General features: G+C 35.1%; 1 protein-coding gene and 12 non-coding genes across 13 annotated transcripts; 6 read left to right on the top strand and 7 right to left on the bottom strand.

Annotated features, from left to right (window-relative positions):
- Positions 1–1,953: 1,953 nt before the first annotated feature.
- TRNAS-AGA (transfer RNA serine (anticodon AGA)) lies at positions 1,954–2,035 on the bottom strand. Its single transcript has one exon. It is a non-coding gene; the product is annotated as a tRNA-Ser (tRNA).
- A 2,558-nt stretch (positions 2,036–4,593) lies between these two features.
- Positions 4,594–4,674, top strand: TRNAL-AAG (transfer RNA leucine (anticodon AAG)). Its single transcript has one exon. It is a non-coding gene; the product is annotated as a tRNA-Leu (tRNA).
- Positions 4,675–5,167: 493 nt separating this feature from the next.
- TRNAS-AGA (transfer RNA serine (anticodon AGA)) lies at positions 5,168–5,249 on the bottom strand. The gene has a single exon. It is a non-coding gene; the product is annotated as a tRNA-Ser (tRNA).
- A 2,937-nt stretch (positions 5,250–8,186) lies between these two features.
- On the bottom strand, positions 8,187–8,268 carry TRNAS-AGA (transfer RNA serine (anticodon AGA)). Its single transcript has one exon. It is a non-coding gene; the product is annotated as a tRNA-Ser (tRNA).
- A 1,434-nt stretch (positions 8,269–9,702) lies between these two features.
- On the top strand, positions 9,703–9,783 carry TRNAL-AAG (transfer RNA leucine (anticodon AAG)). The gene has a single exon. It is a non-coding gene; the product is annotated as a tRNA-Leu (tRNA).
- A 390-nt stretch (positions 9,784–10,173) lies between these two features.
- Positions 10,174–10,255, bottom strand: TRNAS-AGA (transfer RNA serine (anticodon AGA)). Its single transcript has one exon. It is a non-coding gene; the product is annotated as a tRNA-Ser (tRNA).
- A 2,309-nt stretch (positions 10,256–12,564) lies between these two features.
- LOC131047807 (uncharacterized) lies at positions 12,565–18,187 on the top strand. Its single transcript, XM_059209979.1, has 4 exons — positions 12,565–12,862; positions 13,028–13,120; positions 17,774–17,909; positions 18,089–18,187. The coding sequence occupies exons 1-3, from the start codon at positions 12,713–12,715 to the stop codon at positions 17,873–17,875; spliced, it is 345 nt and encodes a 114-aa protein (XP_059065962.1). The 5' UTR covers positions 12,565–12,712; the 3' UTR covers positions 17,876–17,909; positions 18,089–18,187.
- TRNAL-AAG (transfer RNA leucine (anticodon AAG)) lies at positions 13,199–13,279 on the top strand. The gene has a single exon. It is a non-coding gene; the product is annotated as a tRNA-Leu (tRNA).
- On the bottom strand, positions 13,717–13,798 carry TRNAS-AGA (transfer RNA serine (anticodon AGA)). Its single transcript has one exon. It is a non-coding gene; the product is annotated as a tRNA-Ser (tRNA).
- TRNAL-AAG (transfer RNA leucine (anticodon AAG)) lies at positions 16,022–16,102 on the top strand. Its single transcript has one exon. It is a non-coding gene; the product is annotated as a tRNA-Leu (tRNA).
- On the bottom strand, positions 16,629–16,710 carry TRNAS-AGA (transfer RNA serine (anticodon AGA)). Its single transcript has one exon. It is a non-coding gene; the product is annotated as a tRNA-Ser (tRNA).
- Positions 18,188–24,869: 6,682 nt separating the features above from the next.
- On the top strand, positions 24,870–24,950 carry TRNAL-AAG (transfer RNA leucine (anticodon AAG)). Its single transcript has one exon. It is a non-coding gene; the product is annotated as a tRNA-Leu (tRNA).
- Positions 24,951–25,393: 443 nt separating this feature from the next.
- Positions 25,394–25,475, bottom strand: TRNAS-AGA (transfer RNA serine (anticodon AGA)). The gene has a single exon. It is a non-coding gene; the product is annotated as a tRNA-Ser (tRNA).
- Between the last annotated feature and the right edge of the window lie 1,059 nt (positions 25,476–26,534).

The raw sequence follows: 26,534 nt of genomic DNA, 5'->3' as shown, positions 1-26,534 counted from the left end.
CGGCTTGAGCTATTCCATGCTCTTTCACTTCTCTTGAAGACTTGTATTTATCTTGCATTTTTGCAACTGTAAGTTTGGCCATTGGCCTTATAATGAATTTAAATCATCATTCTTGCCTTCCTTCAACTTATGCATGTTGTGTATGTGTTCTTACCTTCACTGTAAGTGTATGTTGTTGACTTTCTCTCACGTGTATGCTACGTTAACCTGTTCTGGGTGTGACTTGTGGGAAACCTTCTCCCCTTTTGACACTCAGCAATTTCTCACCTCCATATATGTGTTTGGGGTCATTCATGCAACTAAAGTTTGTGCATCTCCAGGGTGTTTCAATTGATTCTTTGTGTCATTTCTAGGTGGGGAGAGAAACGTCTCTTATCTTAGTGCATCATCTCCTTTTATTTTAGCATTTCCTTCTTTCCTTTTCCTTTGCAAGCTATTAGGATAGGTTTAGAAGTAGAATTTGGAGTGTTGAGTTGGTTCAATACCTACACTTGGATTGAGAAGGAAGTCAGCCTTCTCCAGAGATTCAACGCCTTTGTGCAAGGTCCCACACTTTAGGGTTCTTTCCATGTTTCACAAGGTTGTTGAGTTGATAGCTCAACAAAGGTGCAAACTTTTGTGACAACAGTAGCTAACCTCAACGGCTATTCATGTGCTTACTTTTATAAAATTAAACTTGCAAAATACAACCAAGTAGTAGCACACAAACCATGTGCCTCAAAACCATGAGCTTACAAAGCTATGTCCCCCTCATTTACTTTTTGGTTTTAAATTTGTTCGATATTAAATATTTTCTTAGTGTGCAATCAACTTTAAATAGTTATATCAATGGTACATACAATAGGACCCCAAAAATGTTTAACCCATGTGATGAACCAATCTCTAGATTTCCTAGGTGCACCACAAATAAATATTAATTTCACATTATTATCATTATACAAGATAGTAAACATACCTATCCCAACTAAAGTATGGATGATCTCTAATACTAGACATTTGCTTCTTAATTTCATCATATGCTCCCAACGTATGTAAATTACTCGAGTTTGACCCATAACTATTAGATAAAAAACAAACTATGTTTCATTGGAAGCTATGAAAGGAGCAACACATCTAGCTCTTCCCTAAACAAATAAAATCAACCACCATTTTGTTTGGGTTTCATAATACAAATGCTCTCGGGGAAGGGTAAAATCTTTTCTCTTTCTACTTTTATCCTCGCAAACATAGGGGAAGAGCACTAGTTACCACCATGTTCCAATATCTTTCATTGGATTTTGCTAATTAAAAGGCCACTCAAAAATCATCTAGTGAGCCAATACCAACCTATTTCTCAAAAAAGTTAGTAATTAGATCAATTGTGCAATTTTATTGGTAAGGATAGTGCAAGATTATTGGGACAACTATTGGATCAATTGTGCAAATTTTTTGTTGTCAAAGCAAACAAGTAATGGGGTAATAGGTAATATGTTTCAGACGACACTTTGAAATGACCAGTTTTTTATGTGCTAAACGGATTCCACAACGTTCGTCTTTACTATCTAGAACCAAAACAATAACTATAAACAGTTAAGTCGCATACAAAGACAACAAAAAAAATAATAATTGAAATCTGATATATCATTTTAAAGTATGCAAAATTAGCTATCACGTGCTCCTCTTATCCTGCCAACCATAATTTTAGATCCACCTAACATGACCAGATCTGTTTTCTTTAAACGTGACTCGTTTCAAAATTACAGCGGAAGAAGATACAATCTTATCCAGACATTTTCAATAGACGGAGATATAGGAGAGTTGAATAAACCAAATGGTTCTGCTTTCTTTTGACCATTACAGACTGTATAAGGAGCACCTCCTGCGTATTACTCAATATTTAAAAGCTCTTCATATCCGTAAAATGGCAAAACTCCATATCTGATTTGAAATGTAATAATCAAATCTACAATCAAGCGTGGACGGCAGGATTCGAACCTGCGCGGGCAGAGCCCACATGATTTCTAGTCATGCCCGATAACCACTCCGGCACGTCCACCTTTTGATGGGTAACTATTTCCTACCTAATTATTTATAAGCAATATTCCAGCCAATACCTTTATCATAAAAATTATGTTATTTGCAGGTGGTCTTTAAAGCTTCTTTGTTATGGTTGCCTAAAACAAGGAGCTTGAACAGTTTAAATATATGTATTAATTAAATGTATTTTTTTTAATCTGATAATGATTAATTATGAAGTGTGATTGGAAATATTGATAAAAGAACTTTCACATAAGAAATAACAAATCTGAAAAAAATTTATTTTATATATTTTTTAAAAAATGTTGTCTGGAAACAGCACGCACGCATCTCTGCTAGATATACATCTGCTGCTATGCATAAAATAAACATTTCATCTCCAAGTCAATGAATGGCAATGCCATCAGTCTTAGACTATGCACTTTTAACTGTCTAAAACCATTCCAAAGTCCAATTCATTCTACCCTATAGCACTGGATTGGAACTTTAAGCTTGCTCTAACAACCAACTCATGGAATGAATTTTCTTCTCTGTCGAATATAAGAGGTAATCAGGCTTAGTTAGTCAGTCTACATTGTCAACGGAGGGAACCATTTTGCTGTGTGGAAGCTGAACTTCCAGGAGAATCAAAAGAATCTTCATATCTTCCATATTACTTGGATTGAGGCTGCACAGCTGCGAGCTATAAAATATGCTGACCATTGAAGTGCTAAACAAGCTTCAGGATTGCTCTTTTACTTGCATATCTTTTGTATTTTATCTTTTAAGTAGAACGTACAGACTGCATTTTCTTATAAATTAAAACCACCAGGTTGGTATTGCTGGAATTTATTGTAATCCTGAGTTTCCTTGTCAGAATTAATTATAAAATCTGTCAGAAATCTTTTTGGGATCTGTTTTACTCCTCCTTCCTTCTAATGCTAGTTGCAGCAGTTATTGTTGGTTGGCTGTGAAGTAAATGGAGTTGGTGGGTTTGAATTTAAGCTGAGCAGGAGCTCCAGGGAGAAACAGGAAGACAAAAGATGAGCATGTCTCTGCACAAGAGTTTTTTAGGAGGAAGAACAGAGTACTGCAGTAACAGAGTATTGAGTGGAAGAATAGTAACAACAGCTACAGAAAATTAGTACACCGGAGTTATTTTGCATTTGGTTTCTAGTTTTTTAACAAATTAAAATGTTTGGAATGAAAAAAAAATTCTATTACTTTTGAAAGATTGTAGGTGCATAGGCATCATAATATACCTGTATTCAAGGGTTATTCTATATTATACCTCGCCTTGTCATGGGCATTTACACAAATATCGAATATTCAATTGTTTACCATCAGTGGAGGAGTGTTTTGATGTGGTAGAAGTTCAATTTTTGGCAGTAAATCTTCGTCATTCAATCAAACTTGTTTACGATCTCAACAAAAATTGCAGTTCTTTAATGTTAGTTCCTAGATATAATTGGATGACGGTTTGAGAAGCCTTCTTGATTGTTGTTTTCTTGGATATTGAAATTCTTTGTGCTGTCAGGTGTAAACATATTCTGAGAAAAAGAGATTAAAGAAAAAACATCAGTACTTAGATACTTTTTTTAAGATAATGATTTGCAGAAGTTTTTGTATGTGCAATTTTCAATATTTTCATTGTTTGAAAACAATGTCCATGAAATAATTTGTCTAGGTGAGTTGTCAGTCAATGAGCGCCTGAAGATTCAGATTAAAATTTTGCTTACAATTTATTCTTGCCCCTGTAAACTTAAATCGTTTGGAAAATTTTGTAATTTTCATTTACCACTGTCAAACTTTCTTTAATGACTTCCATCTTTATTGCTAAATTCAGTCATTGTCTGAGCATAATTTATTTATAGCTCTCCTCTCTTTTAATGTGCGATCACAACTCGCTTGTACCATCCTTTAGACAAAACCCTGACACACAAATTAAGGGAAATCAAACAGAGGCCATAATTATTCGCAGACGAATAATAGAGAGTCAGAAAAGAGGTGCAAAATAATAGCAATTATGTCAAATTAGTTATATATTGCTACTGTTTAATGTTCTCTTCTGTTATGCTTTTATTTACCTGATGTCATTTTGCTTTACATTTACGGCAGAAGGATCCGGACTTTAAAGCTCAGATCTTGCAGCAACTCTAGCAAATGAGCACATAATTACCAAGCAATTTTTGAAGAACCTAGCTTGAGAACTCTCTGGCGGTGCATCCATGGCAAACCTGTACCATTCTTTGCAATGTGAGCCCATTGTTTCATGTGGTCAACAAGAAGGAGATGGAAATCTCCCAGTCTAAAGGTTAAGATTTCCAACAATTGTTAAATGCCAATGCAATTAGGGATTTCAGCTTGCATTTGCCACTGGGCTCAGGGTTTTTAGATAGAACTCTGATGAACAAAATAAGAGGAAATCAAATGGAGGTAGGAGCTCTTTTAAAGTTAAATCACGAAAATCACCATTTCATTATTCTTGGCCATCATTATGCACCATTGATATTGATAGGGTGAGTGAGTATTCAAAGGGAGTGTTGTTAGCCTGCAATTGGAATCAAGTAGGGTTTCTTCATGCATTTGTTACCATATGTTGAGATGGCCGAGTTGGTCTAAGGCGCCAGATTAAGGTTCTGGTCCGAAAGGGCGTGGGTTCAAATCCCACTCTCAACATTTTAATTTTTCCTGTTATACAATGCAGAGTAATAATTTTCAAAGTTTGTTTTGGTTTTATAGCTGTACAATCCTCCTTTGTTATCCTTTGACATTTCTTCTATTCAACCCTTCAAAATAAGCCATTTTATTACATTTGAAACATCTTAACGAGAGTCCTCCATAATCCAACTCCTATATATAGGATCAATTACCCACCTTAATACGAATGCCCTTGGGGATAGGTAATTCCCCATTTCTTCCTACTTTTATACTGGCAAACATAAATTTAGATCTATCTAACATTATCATATCTGTTTTCTTTAAATATGATTCGTTCCGAAAATTCTAGCGGAAGCAGATACAATCTTATTCAGACATTTTCAATGGATGATATAGGAGAGTTGACAAAACCAAATGGTTCTGGTTTTTATTAACCATTACAGACTGTACGAGGAGTTCCTGCGTATTACAAAAAAATTCTTAAGAAGATGCCGAAAATGCACAATTTCAACGTGGACGGCAGGATTCGAACCTGCGCGGGCAGAGCCCACATGATTTCTAGTCATGCCCGATAACCACTCCGGCACGTCCACCTTTTGATATAGTGGCGTGGGCGGTAGTTTGCTACTCAATTGTTTATAATTAATATTCCTCTTAACATAAAAATTATGTTATTTGCAAGTGATCTTTAAGCCGCCTTCTCTCATGGTTGCCTAACACAAGGAGGAGAAGAAAGATATTTGTTGTATCATCCTCTGTGCTAGATGGCACTAATACATCTGCTTCTATGCAGGAGATAAACATTTCATCTTCAAGTCAATGAATGCCATCAATCTTAGTCTATATACTCTAACTGTCTTAAAAACATTCCAAAGTCCAATTCATTCTACTCTAACTTCATTTCCATGATAGGAGGAAGTTTAAGAGTGAGTAATGGATTGGAATTTTAAGCTTGCTCTAACAAACAATTCATGGAATGATTTAAGTAGAGGTAATCGGGCTCACCTAGTCAGTCAGTCAGTCATATTGTCAACAGAGGGAACCATTTTGTTGTGTGACAGCTGAACTTCCAGGAGAATCAAAAGAAACTTCATTTCTTCCATATTGTTTAGATCTAGGTTGCAGGCCGCGAGCTATAAAATATGCTAACCATTTAAGTGCTAAACAAGCTTGAGGATTGCTCTTTTACTTACATATCTTTTCTGCTTTAAGTAGATCGTACAGAGTGCATTTTCTTATAATAAAAACCACCGGGATGGTATTGTTGGAATTTATTTTAATTCCGAGTTGTCAGAATTGATCATAAAATTTGTCAGAAATCTTTTTGCGGTATGTTTATCTTTTTCTTCCTTCTAATGCTAGGTGCAACAGTTATTGTTGGTTGGCTGTGAAGTAAATGCAGCTGGTGAGTTTGAATTTGATCTGAGCAGGAACTTCAGGGAGGAACTGCATAACAGAGTATTGAGTAGAACAATAGTAACAACAGCTACAGAAGGTTATCTACACAGGAGGTATTTTGCATTTGGTTTCAATTTTTTTAACAAATTAAAATGATTCGAATGGATTTTTGTTTATTTATGTTACTTTAAGAGATTGTTAAAAGATTGTAGATGCATAGGCATCATGCTATATCTGTATTCAAGGGTTTTTTATATTATACCTGGCCATGGCATGGGTTTTTACTCAAATATCAAATATTCAATTGTTTAGCATCAGTGGAGTGTTTTGATGAGGTAGGAGTTCAATTTTTGGCAGTAAATATTCATCATTCAATCGAACTTATTCTTTACGATCTCAACAAAATATTGCTTGCAGTTTATTTATCTTTAGTTACTAGATATAATTTATGATAGTTTGAAAAGCCTTCTTGATTGTTGTTTACATGGATATTTAAATTCTTTGTGCTGTCAGGTGTAAACATGGTCAATGAAAAAAAAGAAGGATAAGACATCAATATTTGGATACTCTTTAAGATTATGGTTTGCAGATTTTTTTGTATTTGCAATTTTTAATATTTTCATTGACGGATACAATTTCAATGAAATAATTAGTTTAGGTGAGTTGTCAGTCAATGAGCACCTGAAGATTTAGATTAAATTTTCGCTAACAATTCACAGTACGCTATAACTCTATTCTTGCCTCTGTAAAGTGTAAACTCAAATCGTTTGGAAAAATTTGTAATTTTCATCTACAACTGTCAAACTTTCTTTAATGAGCTCCATCTTTATTACTAAATTCAGTCATTGTCTGAACATAATTTATTTATAGCTCTCCTCTCTTTTAATGTGCGATCACAACTCGCTCGTACCATCGGGTTTAGGGTTTATAGACAAAACCGTAACACACAGAGATTAGGGGAAATCAAACATAGGCCATGATTATTCGCATCCGAATAACCTCATGGAGAGTCAGAAAAGAGGTGCACAAAATAATAGCAGTTATGTCAAATTCACTATATATTGCTACTATTTAATGTTCATTTCCGTTGCGCTTTTATTTACTTGATGTCATTTTGCTTTATATATACTACAGAAGGATCGGGAGTTTAAAGCTCAAATCTTGCAGCAACTGTAGCTACTGAGCACATAATTACCAAGCAATTTTTGAAGAACCTAGCTTGAAAACCCTCTGGCGGTGTATCCATGGCAAACCTGTACCATTCTTTGCCATGTGAGCCCATGGTTTCATGTGTTCAACAAGAGGAAATCTCAGTCAGAAGGTTAGGATTTCCAACAATTATCGTTTAATGCCAATGCATATAAGGATTTCAGCTTCCATTTGCCAATGGGCTCAGGGTTTCTAGATAGAAATCTGATGAACAAAATCAAAGGAAATCAAATGGAGGCAGGGAGCTCTATTAAAGTTCAATCATCATTATTTGCAGGGGGGAAACCTACTGGAGAGCTAGAATAGAGTCTCACGTAAATCACCATTTCAATATTTCTTGGCCATCATTATGCTCCATTGACATTGATAGGATAGTGAGTATTCAAAGAAATGACCTTCATATACTATTATTTATACATTAGTACATTCTAAGAGTTGTATCAATTTATAGCCACTTCTAATATTCGAAGGGAGTGACTTTAGCCTGCAATTTGAATCAAGTACATTTTCTTCAGGTATTCATCTGACATCAGTTTGTTTTTGCTTTTACAGTTATACAATCCTTCTTTGTGACCGTTCAACATTTCTTCTATTCAACCTTCAAAATAGGAAGCAAAATAAGCCATTTTATTGCATTTGAAACATCTTAACGACAGTCCTCCATAATTCAACTCCTGTATAAAGGATCAATTACCCACCTTAATACGAATGCTCTTGGGGATAGGTAAATCCTCATCTCTTCCTACTTTTATCCTGGCAAACATAATTTTAGATCTACCTAACATAAGCAGATTCTGTTTTCTTTAATAGAGATAAGGGAGAGTTGAAAAAACCAAATGGTTCTGCTTTCTTATTAACCATTACAGACTGTAGGAGGAGTTCCTGCGCATTACAGTCAATTTAAAAAGGTGTCCAAAATCAAACGTGGACGGCAGGATTCGAACCTGCGCGGGCAGAGCCCACATGATTTCTAGTCATGCCCGATAACCACTCCGGCACGTCCACCTTTTAATATATCTGTGGGTGGTAGTTTGGTACACAATTATTTATAAGCAATTTTCTAGCGAATTGCTCTACAATAAAATTATATTATTTGCAAGTGGTCTTTAAAGCTTCTTTTGCCATGGTTGCCTAACACAAGGAGGAGAAGGAAGATATCTGTTGTATCATCCTCTCTGGTAGATGGCACTAATACATTTGCTTCTATGCAGAAGCTAAACATTTCATCTTCAAGTCAATGAATGCCACAAGTTTTAGTATATACACTTTTAACTGTCAAAGTCTGACTCATTCTACTCTATCTTTATTTACTATTTAGTTACTCTTTAAGATTTATGGTAAACAATTTTTTGTTTTACAAATTACAGAGAAGCATAGTAACTGCTACAGCAGCAACACATTTTTTGTATGTGCACATTTCAATATTTTTATTGATTGAAACAATCTATGAAATAATTTGTCTAGGTGAGTTGTCAGTCAATGAGCGCCCGAAGGTTCAGATTAGATTTTTGCTAACAATTTATAGTACGCTTTAACTCTATTTTTGCGTTGGTAAACTCAAATCGTTTGGAAATTTTTGTAATTCCCATCTACTACTGTCAAACTTTCTTTGATGAGTTCCATCTTTATTACTAAATTCAGTCATTTCCTGCAAATCATTTATTTATAGCTATCTTCTCTTTTAATGTGCAATCACAACTCGTTTGTACCGTCGGGTCTAGGGTTTCTAGACAAAACACAAAACTCTGACACACAGAAATTAGGGGAAATCAACCAGAGGCCATGATTATTCGCAGGCGAATAACCCCATGGAGAGTCAGAAAAGAGGTGCACAAAATAATAGCAATTATGTCAAATTCTTTATATATTGCGCTACTATTTAATATTCTCTTCTGTTGTGCTTTTATTTACCCGATGTCATTTCAGGACTTTAAAGCTCAAATCTTGCAGCAACTGTAGCTACTGATGAGTGAGAACATAATTACCAAGCAATTTTTTAAGAACCTAGCTTGCGAACTCTTTGGAGGTGTATACATGGCAAACTTGTAGTGGTTTTATGTGTTCAAACAAGAAAGAGATGGAAATCTCTGAGTCCAAAGGTTTGGATTTCCAACAATTGTCGTTTAATGCCAATGCATTTAAGGATTTCAGCTTGCATTTGCCACTGGGCTCAGAGTTTCTAGATAGAACTCCGATGAACAAAATTAGAGGAAATCAAATGGAGGTAGGGAGCTATAATAAAGTTCAATCATCATTATTTGAAGGTGGGAAAACTCGAGGAGAGCTAGACCAGAGTCGTATGAAAATCACCATTTCATTATTCTTGGCCATCATTATGCTCGATTAATATTGATAGGGTGAGTGAGTTATTTAAAGGGAATGCTGTTAGCCTGAAATTACATATCAGGTACAGTTTCTTCAGGCATTTATTTAACATGTGTTGAGATGGCCGAGTTGGTCTAAGGCGCCAGATTAAGGTTCTGGTTCGAAAGGGTGTGGGTTCAAATCCCACTCTCAATATTTGAATGTTTTCTGTTATATCCTACAGACTAATAATTTTCAAAGTTTGTTTTGGTTTTATAGTTATACAATCTTTATTTGTTATCCTTTAACATTTCTTCTATTCAACCCTTCGAAGTAAGGAGTAAAATAAGAATACTCCTCCATAATCCAATTCTTATATATAAAGGATCAATTGTCCACCTTAATACGAATGCTCTTGGCGATAGGTAAATCCCCATCTCTTCCTACTTTTATTCTCCAGCGGAAGCAGATACAATCTTATCCAGACATTTTCAATAGAGTTGAGAAAAACAAATGGTTCTACTTTCTTCTTAACCATTACAGATTGTAGGAGGAGTTTCTACGTATTACAATAAATTTTGAAAAAAGAAGATGCCCAAAATCCAACGTGGACGGCAGGATTCGAACCTGCGCGGGCAGAGCCCACATGATTTCTAGTCATGCCCGATAACCACTCCGGCACGTCCACCTGTTTATCTAATTGCATGGGTGTTAATTTGATAGTTTTCAATTCCGAACCTCAAGGACTATAGTTCTTTTCTGCCTCCCCAACAGCAGTAGAAGAGCTAGCAATAGAACCAATTGTTTATAAGCGATATTGCAGCGAATTCCTCTATCATAATAATTATGTTATTTAAAAGTGGGTTTTAAAGCTTCTTTTGTCATGGTTGCCTGACACAGGGAGGAGAAGAAGATATCTATTGTATCATCCTCTCTGCAAGATGGCACTAATGCATCTGTTTCGATACAGAAGATAAACATTTCATCATTAATGAGTGCCATCAGTCTTTGTCTACACTCTTTAACTGTCAAGACACATACCAAAGTCCAATTCATTCTACTCTGTCTTCATTTCCATGATAGGAGCAAGTTTAAGAGTAAGCACTGGATTGGAACTTTAAATTTGTTCTAACAAACAATTGATGGAATGATTTAAGTTTCTTTTATGTCGAATATAAAAGTAATTAAGCCCGCTCAGCTAGCCAGTCCACATTGTCGACAGAGGGAACCATTTTGGTGTGGCAACTGAAATTTCATATTACTTAGATTAAGGCTGCATAGCTGAGAGCTATAGGGAGAGGATCTTATAGTGGATAGTGGATAGGGAGAGGATCTTATAGTGGAGCACTATAATTTCATGCCTCCCAAAATCTTATGTGGATATTTTAAATCACTCTCAATTTTGTACTGTAATTTATACATCAAGTTTCCTACTTATTAAATTTGGTTTCAGGTCCACATTCTCAAATACGATGCCACATCAGCATACTTTTTGGTTGACATATCTGAAAGGATCTTAAAAACGTAAGCCTGATAGTTGTGCTCTAAGTCATGTTTATTGGTATTCTGATATGGTATCAACTACTATCCCCACTATTAGACTGTACTCTACTATGAGGCCCTCTCCCCCAAAATATGCTAACCATTGAAGTGCTAAACAAACGTGAGAACTGCTCTTTTACTTACATATCTTTTCTGTTTTAAGTAGAATGTACAGAGTGCATTTTCTTAAATAAAACCACTAGGTTGGTATTGTTGAAATTTACTGTAATCCTGAGTTTCTTGTCAGAATTAATTATAAAGTCTGTCACAAATCTTTGGGGGTCTGTTTATCTCCTCCTTCCTTCTAATGCTAGTTGCAACAGCAGCAGCTACTGTTGCTTGGCTGTAAAGTAAATGCAGTTGGTGAGTTTGAATTTGATCTGAGCAGGAACTTCAGGGAGAAACAACAAGATGATGTCTCTGCACGAGAGTTTTTTTTGGAGGAAGAACAGAGAACTGCTCTAACAGAGTAGAAGAATGGTAACAACAGCTACAAAAAATTATTTACACAAAAGGTATTTTGCATTTCGTTTCTAATCTTTAAACAAATTAAAATGATTAGAATTAAAAATAATAATTCTATTACTTTTAAACGATTGTAGTCGCATAGGCATCATGGTATACCTGTATTCAAGGGTTGTTTTATAATATACCTGGCCATGGCATGGGCATTTACACAAATATCATTCAATTGTTTACCATCAGTGGAGGAGTGTTTTTGATGAAGTAGAAGTTCAATTTCTGGCAGTAAATATTCGTCATTCAATCAAACTTCTTTACGATCTCAACAAAAAATTGCAGTTTTTAAGTTTTAATCACTAGATATAATTGAATGATAGTTTGAGAAATTTTCTTCATTGTTGTTTACTTGGATATTGAAATTCTTTGTGCTGTCAGGTGTAAACGTAATCAATGAATAAAAGGAAAAAGCATCAGTATTTACTATGGTTTGCAGAATGTTTTTCTTAATTGAAAGAAAGCAATATTTTTCACAAATTACAGAGAAGCATAGTAACTGCTAGAGCAGCGACACATTTGCTTTTGTATGTCCAATTTTTAATTTTTTTATTGATTGAAACGAAGTCTACAAAGTAATTTGTCTAGGTGAGTTGTCGGTCAATGAGCGCCTGAAGATTCAGAAAAATGTTTTTTGCTAACAATTTATAGTGCACTATAACTCTTTTCTTGCCTCTATAAATTCAAATCGTTCGGAAAATTTTGTAATTTCCATCTACCACTGTCAAACTTTCTTTTGATGAGTTCCATCTTTATTACTAAATTCAGTCATTGTCTGAAAATAATTTATTTATAGCTCTCCTCTCTTTTAATGTGCCATCACAACTCGCTTGTACCATCGGGTTTAGGGTTTTTAGACAAAACCCTGACACACACATTAGGAAAATTCAAACAGAATCCATGACGAATAATCCCTTGGAGAATCAGAAAATAGGTGCACAAAATAATAGCAATTATGTCAAATTCATTATATATTGCTACTATTTAATATTCTCTTCTGTTGTGCTTTTATTTCCCTGATGTCATTTCGCTTTATATCTACTGCAGAGGGAACTTTAAACCTCAAATCTTGCAGCAACTCTAGCTAATGAGCACATACTTACCAAGCAATTTTTTAAGAACCAAGCTTAAGAACTCTAGCGGTGTATCCATGGCAATTCTGTACCATTCTTTGCAACGTCAGCCCGTGGTTTTATGTGTTCAAACAGCAAAGAGATGGAAATATCTCTGTCAAAAGGTTTGGATTTCCAACAATTGTCGTTTAATGCCAATGCATTTGAGAATTTCAGTTTGCATTTGCCACTGGTCTCAGCGTTTCTAGATAGAACTCTGATGAACAAAATTAGAGGAAATCAAATGGAGGTAGGGAGCTCTATTTAACTTCAATCATCATTTTTTGCAGGTGGGAAACCTACTGGAGAGCTTGAACAGAGTCGCACGAAAATCACCATTGCATCATTCTTGGCCATCATTATGCTCCATTGATATTGATAAGGTGAGTGAGAATTCAAAGGGAGTGTTGTTAGCCTACAATTCGAAACAGGTAGTTTCTTCAGGTGATTATATAACATTTGTTGAGATGGCCGAGTTGGTCTAAGGCGCCAGATTAAGGTTCTGGTCCGAAAGGGCGTGGGTTCAAATCCCACTCTCAACATTTGAATTTCTATCGTACAGACTAATAATTTTCAAATTTTCTTTTTGTTTTATAGTTATACAATCCTTCTTTGTTATCCTTTAACATTTCTTCTATTCAACCCTTAAAATAAGCCTTTTTATTACGTTTGAAACATCTTAACGACAGGCCTCCATAATCCAACTCCTATATTAATTAAAGATCAATTCCACTTTAATACGAATGCTCTTGGGGATAGGTAAATCCGCATCTCTTATTACTTTTATCCTGGCATACATAATTTTAGATCTACCTAACATAACCAGATCTGTTTTCTTTAAACATGACATGTTCCAAAAATTCCAACGGAAGCAGATACAATTAATGGTTCTGCTTTCTTATTAACCATTACAGACTGTAGGAGTTCCTGCGTACCACAATCAATTTAAAAAGAAGATGCCAAAAATGCACAAACCCAACGTGGACGGCAGGATTCGAACCTGCGCGGGCAGAGCCCACATGATTTCTAGTCATGCCCGATAACCACTCCGGCACGTCCACCTTTTGATATATATGCATGGGCGGTAGTTTCCTACCGAATTATATATAAGCAATTTTCCAGCAAATTCCTCTGCCATAAAAATTATGTTATTTACAAATGGTCTTTAAAGCATCTTTTGTCATGGTTGCTTAACAAAAGGAGAAGAACAATGATATCTGTTGTATCACCCTCTCTGCTAGATGGCACTAATACATGAGCTTCTATGCAGGAGATAAGCATTTCATTTAAAGTTAATGAATGCCATCAATCTTAGTCTATATACTCTAACTGTCTTAAAAACATTCCAAAGTCCAATTCATTCTACTCTAACTTCATTTCCATGATAGGAGGAAGTTTAAGAGTGAGCACTGGATTGGAACTTTAAGCTTGCTCTAACAAACAATTGATGGAATGATTTCCATACAAGAGGTAATAAGGCTCAGCTAGTCAGTTCTCATTGTCAACAGAGGGAACCAGACAATGAGGGAACCATTTAGCTGTGGGAAAATCAAAAGAAACTTCATTTTTTCTTTATTTAGATTGAGGCTGTATGGCTGTGAGTTATAAGGGATAGGGGATAGGGTAGTATAGTGGAACACTCTAACTAGATATTTCAAATCACTTTCCATTTTGTACATCAATTTACTTGTAAAGTCTCATATTTATAAAATTTATTGACATCTCTTTTAATGTTCCACTAAAGAGCTAATTTTGTTTAACTTCTATCCCACTATTAGACTCCGCTCCCTTAAGATATGCTAAACATTGAAGTGCTAAACAAACTTGAGGATTGCTCTTTTACTTACATATCGTTTCTGCTTTAAGTAGAATGTACAGAGTGCATTTTCTTATAAATAAAAACTACCAGGTTGGTATTGTCGAAAATTACTGTAATTCTGAGTTTCTTGTCAGAATTAATTATAAAAGTCTGAGTTTCTTGTCAGAATTAATTATAAAATTCTGAGTTTCTTGTCAGAATTAAGTATAAAACCTGTCACAAATCTTTCTGGGTCTGTTTATCTCCTCCTTCCTCAATTGCTAGTCGCAACAGTTATTGTTGGTTGGCTATGAAGTAAATGTAGTTGGTGAGTTTGAATTTGATCTGAGCAGGAACTTCAGGGAGAAACAACAAGAGGGTGTCTCTCTTGTCAGAAATAATTATAAAAGTCTGAGTTTCTTTTCAGAATTAATTATTAAATTCTTAGTTTCTTGTCAGAATTAAGTATAAAATCTGTCACAAATCTTTCTGGGTCTGTTTATCTCCTCCTAGCTTCAATTGCTAGTCGCAACAGTTATTGTTTGTTGGCTGTGAAGTAAATGTAGCTGGTGAGTTTGAATTTGATATGAGCAGGAACTTCGGGGAGAAACAACAAGAGGGTGTCTCTGCACCAGAGTTTTTTTTGGAGGAAGAACAGAGAACTGCAGTAACAGAGAATTGACTAGAGGGTGTCTCTGCACCTTTATTTATTTATAGCTCTCCTCTCTTTTAATGTGCGATCACAACTCGTTTGTACCATCGGGTTTAGGGTTTTTAGACAAAACCCTGACACACACAAATTAGGGAAAATCAAACAGAAGCCATGATTATTTGCAGACGAATAATCCCATGGAGAGTCAGAAAATAGGTGCACAAAATGACAGCAATTATGTCAATTTTTTTATATATTGCTACTATTTAATATTCTCTTCTGTTGTGCTTTTATTTCCCTGATGTCATTTTGCTTTATATCTACTGCAGAGGGAACTTTAAACCTCAAATCTTGCAGCAACTCTAGCTAATGAGCACATACTTACCAAGCAATTTTTGAAGAACCAAGCTTAAGAACTCTCTGGCGATGTATCCATGGCAATCCTGTACCATTCTTTGCAACGTGAGCCCATGGTTTATGTGTTCAAACAGGAAAGTTAGATTTCCAACAATTGCCATTTAATTATGGCAATGCATTTAAGGATTTCAGCTTGCATTTGCCACTGGTCTCAGGGTTTCTAGATAGAACTCTGATGAACAAAATTAGAGAAAATCAAAGGGAGGTAGGGAGCTCTGTTAAAGTTCAATTATCATTATTTGCAGGTGGGAAACCTAGTGGATAGCTTGAACACAGTCGCACGAATATCATCATTTCATGTTATTCTTGGCCATCATTAAGCTCCACTGATATTGATAGGTGATTGAGAATTGAAAGGGAGTATTGTTAGCCTACATTTAGAAACAGATAATTTCTTCAGGTTTTTATCTAATGTCTGTTGGGATGGCCGAGTTGGTCTAAGGCGCCAGATTAAGGTTCTGGTCCGAAAGGGCGTGGGTTCAAATCCCACTCTCAACATTGAAATTTATGTAATGTAGAGTAATAATTTTCAAATTTTGTTCTGGTTTTATAGTTATACAATTCTTCTTTGTTATCCTCTAACATTTCTTCTATTCAATCATATTTTTGTTCTGGTTTTATAGTTATACAATCCTTCTTTGTTGTCCTTTAACATTTCTTCTATTCAATCATTCAAAATAAGAAGTAAAATAAGCCATTTTATTACATCTTAACGACAGTCCTCCATAATCCAACTCCTATATATAAGATCAATTATCCACCTTAATACGAATGCTCTTGGGGATAGCTAAATAGTAAATCCGCATCTCTTACTACTTTTATCCTGGCATACATAATTTTAGATCTACCTAACATAACCAGATCTGTTTTCTTTAAACGTGACACGTTCCAAAAGTTCCAAAAATTCCGGCCGAATCAGATGCAATTAAATGGTTCTGCTTTCTTATTAACCATTACAGACTGTAGGAGTTCCTGAGTATTACAATCAATTTAGAAAGAAGATGCCAAAAATGCACTAATCCAACGTGAACGGCAGGATTCGAACCTGCGCGGGCAAAGCCCACATGATTTCTAGTCATGCCCGATAACCACTCCGGCACGTCCACCTTTTGATATAGATGCATGGGTGGTAGTTTCCTACCTAATTATATATAACCAGCAAATTCCTCTGCCATAAAAATTATGTTATTTGCAAATGGTCTTTAAAGCATCTTTTTTCATGGTTGCCTAACAAAAGGAGAAGAAAAATGATATCTGTTGTATCATCCTCTCTGCTAGATGGCACTATTACATGAGCTTCTATGCAGGAGATAAGCATTTGATTTAAAGTTAATGAATGCCATTAATCTTAGTCTATATACTCTTAACTGTCTTAAAAACATTCCAAAGTCCAATTCATTCTACTCTAACTTCGTGGAAGTTTAAGAGTGAGCACTGTATAGGAACTTTAAGTTTGCTCTAACAAACAATTGATGGAATGATTCAAGTCTCTTTTATCTCCCATACAAGAGGTAGTAAGGTTCAGCTACTCAGTCCTCATTGTCAACAGAGGGAACCATTTAGCTGTGAGAAAATCAAAAGAAATTTCATTTTTTTCATATTACTTAGATTGAGGCTGTATGGCTGCGAGTTATAAGGAATAGGGTCGTATAGTGGAACACTCAATCTTGGCCTCTTTCAAAATTCTATGTAGATATTTCAAATCACTTTCAATTTTGTACGGTAAAGTCTCATACTTATAAAATTTATTGACATCTCTTTTCATGTTCCACTAAAGAACTAATTTTGTTTAACTTCTATCCCACTATTACACTCCGCTCCACTATAAGACCCTCTCCCCTAAGATATGCTAACCATTGAAGTGCTAAACAAACTTGAGGATTGCTCTTTTACTTACATAACGTTTCTGCTTTAAGTAGAATGTACAGAGTGCGTTTTCTTATAAATAAAAACTACCAGGTTGGTATTGTCGAAAATTACTGTAATTCTGAGTTTCTTATCAGAATTAATTATAATAGTCTGAGTTTCTTGTCAGAATTAAGTATAAAATCTGTCACAAATCTTTCTGGTTCTGTTTATCTCCTCCTTCCTTCAATTGCTATCGCAACAGTTATTGTTCGTTGGCTGTGAAGTAAATGTAGTTGGTGAGTTTGAATTTGATCTGAGCAGGAACTTCAGGGAGAAACAACAAGAGGGTGTCTCTGCACCAGAGTTTTTTTTTTGGAGGAAGAGCGGAGAACTGCAGTAACAGAGAATCGACTAGAAGAATAGTAACAACAGCTACAGAAAATTATGTACCCAGGAGGTAGTTTGCATTTGGTTTCTAATGTTTAAACAAATTAAAATGATTAAAATGTAAAAAAATTCTATTACTTTTAAATCGCATAAGCATCACGGTTTTTAGATAGAACTCTAATGAACAAAATTAGGGGAAATCAAATGGAGGTAGGGAGCTTTATTAAGTTCAATCACCTTTATTTGCAGGTGGGAAAGCTCCTGGAGAGCTGGAATAGAGTCGCACGAAAATCATGATATTGAGGTGAATGAGTATTCAAAGGGAGTGTTCTTAGGCTGCAATTTGAATCTGGGATAGGGATCAATTATCTCCAGCATTGTCTTATATGTTGGATCAACTTGTAGATCACGATAAGTTTTTGTAGTCTTCTCTTGGCTGGGTGGTTTGCCTTATTTTGATGTTCTTTTCCTTTTGTTTTAAATAAATTTTTACCCCTCTTTATTGTCAATAGGAATAGCAATGATATTTTTTCCTCTTAAGTATTGAGGAGTTGCAGGAAAGTACACAAGTACCATTCAATGGAATGCTGTTATGCTTTAGAACATTGTTTATTAACTAAAAGGGGCAAAAATTTATTCAATCAAAGAAAGAGATACAAAGCCAGAAGGGCCACAAGCACAACAGAGAAAAATTACACAACCCTATCAACATCCACTAAAGTATCCAACACATGAGACATTTTTGAAGATAACTGCCCCTTATCCACTATATTCCGGCCCTATCTATGATCAGAAGCCCATTTGGCCAAACAATCAACAACTCCATTCCACACCCTCGAAATATGACAAAAAGTAGCAGATTCCAAGGAATTACACAACCAAAGAATCTGCCTAATCACCACATCTAAATGCCAACTAACCTCATCTAACTGACACTTACTCAACAAAGTCACCACCACTTGAGAATCTGACTCACAAATAATCCGATTCCAACAGAGAACACAACTATGCTCCATTGCATGCAAAATGGTAAGAGCCTCCATGAGATAATTGGTATGGTAACCCTTATAAATGTAGAAAATAAACTGAATATCTCCAGAGCTATCACAATCCCTAATGAAATCATTGAAGTAATCTCTAATTATAAAGCATAAAGCAAAATCCGTTATCATTTTTTTCTTAGAGGTGTCCCATCTAAACAAGATTTTTCAAATAGAGTCAATTTTAATTGGAAGCTAATTAAGGGTCGGGCTATATAAGTTTTCAATGAGCTAAGTAGAGGGTATATCTCACATGTTTGTTGACCAAAACCATGCCCAACTTATATTAAAATATGGTTGATGGATTATATGTGGTGAAACATGTTATGTTGAGCTTGGGACCTTAATTTCCATCTAGAATGGATTTCCAAATCAAAATACCCTAGTTAGGTTGAATTTTCATTCCCTAACCTAGCCTTTGACCCCTTCTTATAAGACGTCTTCTCTTAAATAAGGCCATTCGGTGTAAACAATATATTGATAAATGGGCCAACTTACATGTTTAGCCTAGGGCATATATGCAAATTGACCCAACTCAATCCCTTATTGACACTATCAAATTACAGTTAATCCTACATTTGAATTTGAATGTGAACAATGGATTACCCACCTAAACAATCCAAATTCCCACTTCTATTTCCATTAGGAGGAAGATCAACTCATTTGAGACTATCGTATTCATAAAGCTTACCCATCATTATTATCTTTTACTAGCTCCTACTTGAATAGCATTATTATTTATAAAAACCACCTTTAAAATTATGATGTTCATTCCAGTCCACCAACCATAACCATATCCCATCCACCTCGAAGCCCCCTTATTCCTTCCATTCTATCCTTCTCTCAACACCTTGCCTCCAACACTAGGCCCAAATCCATTACGGATGTTATTTTATAGGTTAGTAATATGACCTTTAAAACATAGAAAGAAGTTTTTCTCTCATTCAAGAATACCCTCCCTACTATAGTTCCATTCTCAAAACTAGATAGCCCCTTGCAAATGAGGTTCAATCATCCTTTGAAGAAAATTCTTATCAAGTTAATATTATGGAAGTAAAAGCCCACTCTCTAGAGAATCAACTCAATGTAGTATTGATGGATGAGAAAATCCTTCCTAAATCTTACCAATGAAGTTCCATGTTCAACCTTGAAATGTTCAAGGTTTGAAATTCCTTGCTTATTTGTTTCATTTCAAATGCTCTATTCAAAATCATTTTGTTGTTATCATGCTTCAAGAAGTGTTCAAGGTTGGTTCAATGAAATGTATACTCATCTATTTGGCAAGAGGCTCTCTTCTTTCAAATGAAACACATTGATGGTGTTGGAGGTGCTATTTAAATAGATTGTGGCTTCTAGTTCTCACCCTAATAATTGCTACATTTGGGCTCCCATTCTCATTTAGGGCATATTAGTTGTGTTTTTCTCTATCTATGCCCTTAATTCCCCTTATGAGAGAACCTTGCATTGGTATTGGCTTATTTTTTCCTCTATAATGCAAAGTGGGTTTTGGGGGTGAATTCAACATGGTAGAGCACCCATTTGACCATAGCTAGAACAACTTTTCCCACTTTTCCCATTCTAAATTTGATGCATGGGCATTGGCTCGTAATTCCCTAAGAATTTATGATTAATTTTGGGCAAATATAACACTCAAATGCCACATCGATATACATGTGTAACTTTCATGAAGGCTTTTTGAGAAAAGTGAGTTGCTTGGTTCATTTTTATGTTTCTTGTCCCATATTCTAGCCTCCTTTGTTGGCTTTCTTGTTCATTTTGACCTCTCAACTTTTTTTACCAACTCCTAATTTTCACCATGCTTTCCTTAACATATTCCATACCCCCATGAAGCTTCCCTACAATACATGAATGTTTCTCAAATCAAACATTAGGCTCACATTAATGGTTGCATTGCTACTTTGAATGCTGAACCAAAACCATAACATGATAAATAGATAATTGGGTGAGAACCATTTCTTGTTGCACATTATATCTTTGTGACTATGGCCAAAGAAATTTACTATGAGATGTCACAAGCTTGAAAATATCCCTTAAAGGATATTTGGAGTATTCTTGTTCTCTTTTATCTTCCAACTTTCATAATATCTCCATCTAATAGTTTGTTACTAACACTAGAACTCTTCTTTAGAAATTGATTGTTTGTATACACAAAGGAGCCTAAGTGTGTGTTCATCTTTAATGGATAAAAGACAGGGATAGATGGTAAAAAAACAAATTCAACACCTATAGTACAAGCATAAAGAAATAAAATTTCACTAACAGTGCTTGAGAGACCAACTACATTGTCATTATGCAAACTTTTTTTTATAAACATTACACAAACTTTTCATTGATGAATTAGTTAGAGATCCCTTGATAAATAGACCTCAAGTACAATAAATTTCTTAACTACCTTCATAAATCCCTTCATTGTATGGCTTTGGAAAAGAGCCCAGGAATAGATAGCTCCTATTTGAATTTAATAGAGCTCATGAGTCTCACAAACATGAAAATTTATATCATGTTTACTTAGTTAGTATTGAAATAGGTTCTTTGGTGGTTGCCATCAACAAGATTTAATCAAACTCCTCTCCAAAGACAAAGATAAAGACACTATGAATTGATGATTACCTATCACCCTCCTCAATGCCTACTAAAAAAAAATTACTAAATCATTAATGAGTAAAATAAAATTCTTTACACAAGAGATTGTGCAACCATAAAAAATTAACTTCTTAGGCAATAGATTTATCTTAGAGAATGTGGTGCTCAAATGAGAGATATTAAATGGGCATAAAAAATAACTCAAGATACTCTAATTAGCAAACTTAATTTTGACAAAGTTTATGATCACATTTGTTGACCTTTTATTTTCAATGTGTTAAAATGGTTGGGATGGATAAAACGTACGTGATCAAACTAGAATGTTGCTTGTGGATGAGAGCACCAAAGTTGTTAAAGGATCTCTTTCTCCCCAATTCTCATTACAAAAATCCATATGCTTTTAGGTTACCTAATCAGAATCAAAGATAAAGAGATCCATTAACAATAGGACATCATCTACTTAGGTTGCAATGGGAATGGTATTTCTAGTGAATGGTATGAAGCGAAACATGATGTACCACAAGTAGATGCCTTGGTATTCCATTTTATATTGGAATATTCATTAAAAAAAAATTGGAGTTAGTTGATCTAAATTAAATGCAAATTTATGAATTGGACTAGTCAATTGTTATTTATGGCCATCTGCATCCAGGTTCTCAATAAAATCCTTCTAACAATCCATGTTTGTACTGAACATCATGTTGGCTACCCTCTCAAAGTTGTTACAACCAATTGACTCAATTGTTTAAGAATTTTATTTGGTCTAAATGGTGTAACTAAAAAGGATTTCCATCTGCAACTTAGTTACCTTGTATTCAACCAAAAAGATTGAGGGGGTTTGGGAAGTATTGATCCTAACAATCATTGTATATACCTTACTACTAAGTGGATTGTTAGGTGCTAGAAGAGGAAGCTCCCTAGAAACATTTGGTCTAATTTCATATTCAATCTACTTTTACTAATCACTCATGGGATTCAATCAATTGAAAGAAGAAATCCTTCTTTCTTCTTTTTTTCAAAATGCATGGATCTACTCTTTTCAATTACATTCAAAAGGCATGGCATATTAACTCAAATAAGTTGGCTTGAATGATTAATATCTTAGTCATTGTCTAATCTTTTCTATATTCAAGATCTCTTCCACAACCCTGGTCATGGAAGATTGTGCTTCTTGATGCTTTTCCCCTCCACAATGTCCTTACACTCATGTAGACAAATTATATCCTCAATTTCTTTGGAATTTTTATTATTTGTATGTGTTCTCTTGCACCTTCTTGCCCCTCCAAATTAAAATCCAAATGGTTTTCGCAAACTTGTCTCTCTAAATTAACAACTTCTATGTTGCCCTTAATGAATATTGAAGACTAACTCTAACTTAGAAAGAACTATAAGCATTCTTCAATAGAATTATAGATTGTCAAAAGGATATAATTTTATCGAGAGGCTCCAGACAACTAGTCACGAACCAACATACTCTAAACAGTGATGCAAATATTTTAAGTGTTTGGGATCATGGATTTTACAATATTGGTTTGGTATCTTTCTCAAGCCATTTTAAATCCTTATCCAATGAGCAATTTCTACTCTTGTATTTACTGATAAGTAGGAGGTATTTTCCACAACAAGTTAAACTATAATATTGCTATCAAGGTTCAATTGTGTAGTTTTTGAGTGAAACTCATTGACCCATGTTTCATGAGTAGTGGTTCACAAGAACCCATCTCTCATGAGAATGAATGATCTGCATAGCACTCATTGCATCTAGGTGATGCTCACAGGGGTGAAGCATTGGGACTTCCTGGGAGATCACCCATCTCTCATGAGAATGAATGATCCGCATAGCACTCATTGCATCTAGGTGATGCTCACAGGGGTGAAGCATTGGGACTTCCTGGGAGATCACCCATCCCAATACTAATCCAACTCAAGCACGCTTAACCACGAAATTTTCTCCAAGGTTAAACTTACTTGGCTTGCAACCCCATTTGCAAAACCTTCATCAAGTGTTGTGCCTTATGAACCATTCATTATAGAGCCCCTTTAGCTCATCAATTGATAAGTAGGAGATATTTTCTACAGCGAGTTAAACTATGATATTGCTAGCAGGGTTCAACTCTGTAGTTTTTTGAGTCAAACTCATTGACCTCATGTGGATCATTCATTCTCATGAGAGATGGGTTCTTGTGAATCACTACTCATGAAATATGGGTCAATGAGTTTGACTCAAAAACTACACACTTGAACCCTCATAACAATATCATAATCAATATTTACTATTTAGTTAATCTTTAAGATTATGGTTTGCAGAATGTTTTTTTAATTGAAAGAAAGCAATTTTTTTTACGAATTACAGGGAAGCATAGTAACTGCTAGAGCAGCAACACATTTTCTTTTGTATGTGCAATTTTTAATATATTTATTGATTGAAACGAAGTCTACAAAATAATTTGTCTAGGTGAGTTGTCGGTTAATGAACGCCTGAAGATTCAGATTAATTTTTTTTGCTTTCAATTTATAGTTGCCTCTATAAACTCAAATCGTTTGTAAAGTTTTGTAGTTTCCATCTACCATTGTCAAACTTTCTTTTTGATGAGTTCCATCTTTGTTACTGAATTCAGTCATTGTCTGAACATAATTTATTTATAGCTCTCCTCTCTTTTAATGTGCGATCACAACTCGCTTGTACCATCGGGTTTCAAATTAGGGGAAATCAAACAGAAGCCATGATTATTTGCAGACGAATAATCCCATGGAGAGTCAGAAAATAGGTGCACAAAATAACAGCAATTATGTCAATTTTTTTATATATTGCTACTATTTAATATTCTCTTCTGTTGTGCTTTTATTTCCCTGATGTCATTTTGCTTTATATCTACTGCAGAGGGAACTTTAAACCTCAAATCTTGCAGCAACTCTAGCTAATGAGCACATACTTACCAAGCAATTTTTTAAGAACCAAGCTTAAGAACTCTCTGGCGATGTATCCATGGCAATCCTGTACCATTCTTTGCAACGTGAGCCCATGGTTTATGTGTTCAAACAGGAAAGTTAGATTTCCAACAATTGCCATTTAATTATGGCAATGCATTTAAGGATTTCAGCTTGCATTTGCCACTGGTCTCAGGGTTTCTAGATAGAACTCTGATGAACAAAATTAGAGAAAATCAAAGGGAGGTAGGGAGCTCTGTTAAAGTTCAATTATCATTATTTGCAGGTGGGAAACCTAGTGGATAGCTTGAACACAGTCGCACGAATATCATCATTTCATGTTATTCTTGGCCATCATTAAGCTCCACTGATATTGATAGGTGATTGAGAATTGAAAGGGAGTATTGTTAGCCTACATTTAGAAACAGATAATTTCTTCAGGTTTTTATCTAACATCTGTTGAGATGGCCGAGTTGGTCTAAGGCGCCAGATTAAGGTTCTGGTCCGAAAGGGCGTGGGTTCAAATCCCACTCTCAACATTGAATTTTGTATTAATAATTTCAATTTTTGTTCTGGTTTTATAGACTATACAATCCTTCTTTGTTGTCCTTTAACATTTCTTCTATTCAACCATTCAAAATAAGAAGTAAAATAAGCCATTTTATTACATCTTAACGACAGTCCTCCATAATCCAACACCTATATAAAAGATCAATTATCCACCTTAATACGAATGCTCTTGGGGATAGGTAAATCCGCATCTCTTACTACTTTTATCCTGGCATACATAATTTTAGATCTACTTAACATAACCAGATCTGTTTTCTTTAAACGTGACACGTTCCAAAAATTCCAGCGGAAGCAGATGCAATTAAATGGTTCTGCTTTCTTATTAACCATTACAGACTGTAGGAGTTCCTGAGTATTACAATCAATTTAAAAAGAACAACCAAAGAACATGCCCAAAATGCACAAAATGCAACGTGGACGGCAGGATTCGAACCTGCGCGGGCAAAGCCCACATGATTTCTAGTCATGCCCGATAACCACTCCGGCACGTCCACCTTTTGCTATTGTTGCATCGGTGGTGGTTTTCTAGTCAATTATATATAAGCAATTTTCCGGCAAATTCCTCTGCCAAAAAAAAGTATGTTATTTGCAAGTGGTCTTAAAGCTTCTTTTGTCATGGTTGCCTAACAAAAGGAGAAGAAGAAGGATATCTGTTGTATCATTCTTTCTGCTAGATGGCACTAATACTGAGCTTCTATGCAGGAGATAAGCATTTCATTTAAAGTTAATGAATGCCATCAATTTTAGTCTATATACTGTAACTGTCTTAAAAACATTCCAAAGTCCAATTCATTCTACTCTAACTTCATTTCCATGATAGGAGGAAGTTTAAGAGTGAGCACTGGATTGGAACTTTAAGCTTGCTCTAACAAACAATTGATGGAATGATTTAAGTTTCTTTTATGTCCCATACAAGAGGTAATAAGGCTCAGTTAGTCAGTCCTCATTGTCAACAGAGGGAACCATTTAGCTGTGGGAAAATCAAAAGAAACTTCATTTTTTTCATATTACTTAGATTGAGGCTGTATGGCTGCGAGTTATAAGGGATAAGGTCGTATATGGAACACTCTAACTTGACCTCTTTCACAATACTATGTAGATATTTCAAATCACTTTCAATTTTGTACATCAATTTACTTGTAAAGTCTCATACTTATAAAATTTATTAACATCTCTTTTAATGTTCCACTAAAGAACTAATTTTATTTAACTTCTATCCCACCATTACACTCCACTCCACTCCACTATAAGACCCTCTGCCCTAAGATATTGTAACCATTGAAGTGCTAAACAAACTTAATGATTGCTCTTTTACTTACATATCGTTTCTGCTTTAAGTAGAATGTACAGAGTGCATTTTCTTATAAATAAAAACTACCAGGTTGGTATTGTCGAAAATTACTGTAATTCTGAGTTTCTTGTCAGAATTAATTATAAAAGTCTGAGTTTCTTGTCAGAATTAATTATTAAATTTCACAAATCTTTCTGGGTCTGTTTATCTCCTTCCTTCAATTGCTAGTCGCAACAGTTATTGTTGGTTGGCTGTGAAGTAA

Source organism: Cryptomeria japonica, chromosome 8 (assembly GCF_030272615.1).
Source record: "Cryptomeria japonica chromosome 8, Sugi_1.0, whole genome shotgun sequence".
In the NCBI taxonomy this organism is placed as follows: domain Eukaryota; kingdom Viridiplantae; phylum Streptophyta; class Pinopsida; order Cupressales; family Cupressaceae; genus Cryptomeria; species Cryptomeria japonica.
The sequence above is the reverse complement of the archived record's forward strand: the minus strand, read 5'-3'. Positions and strand labels throughout refer to the sequence as shown.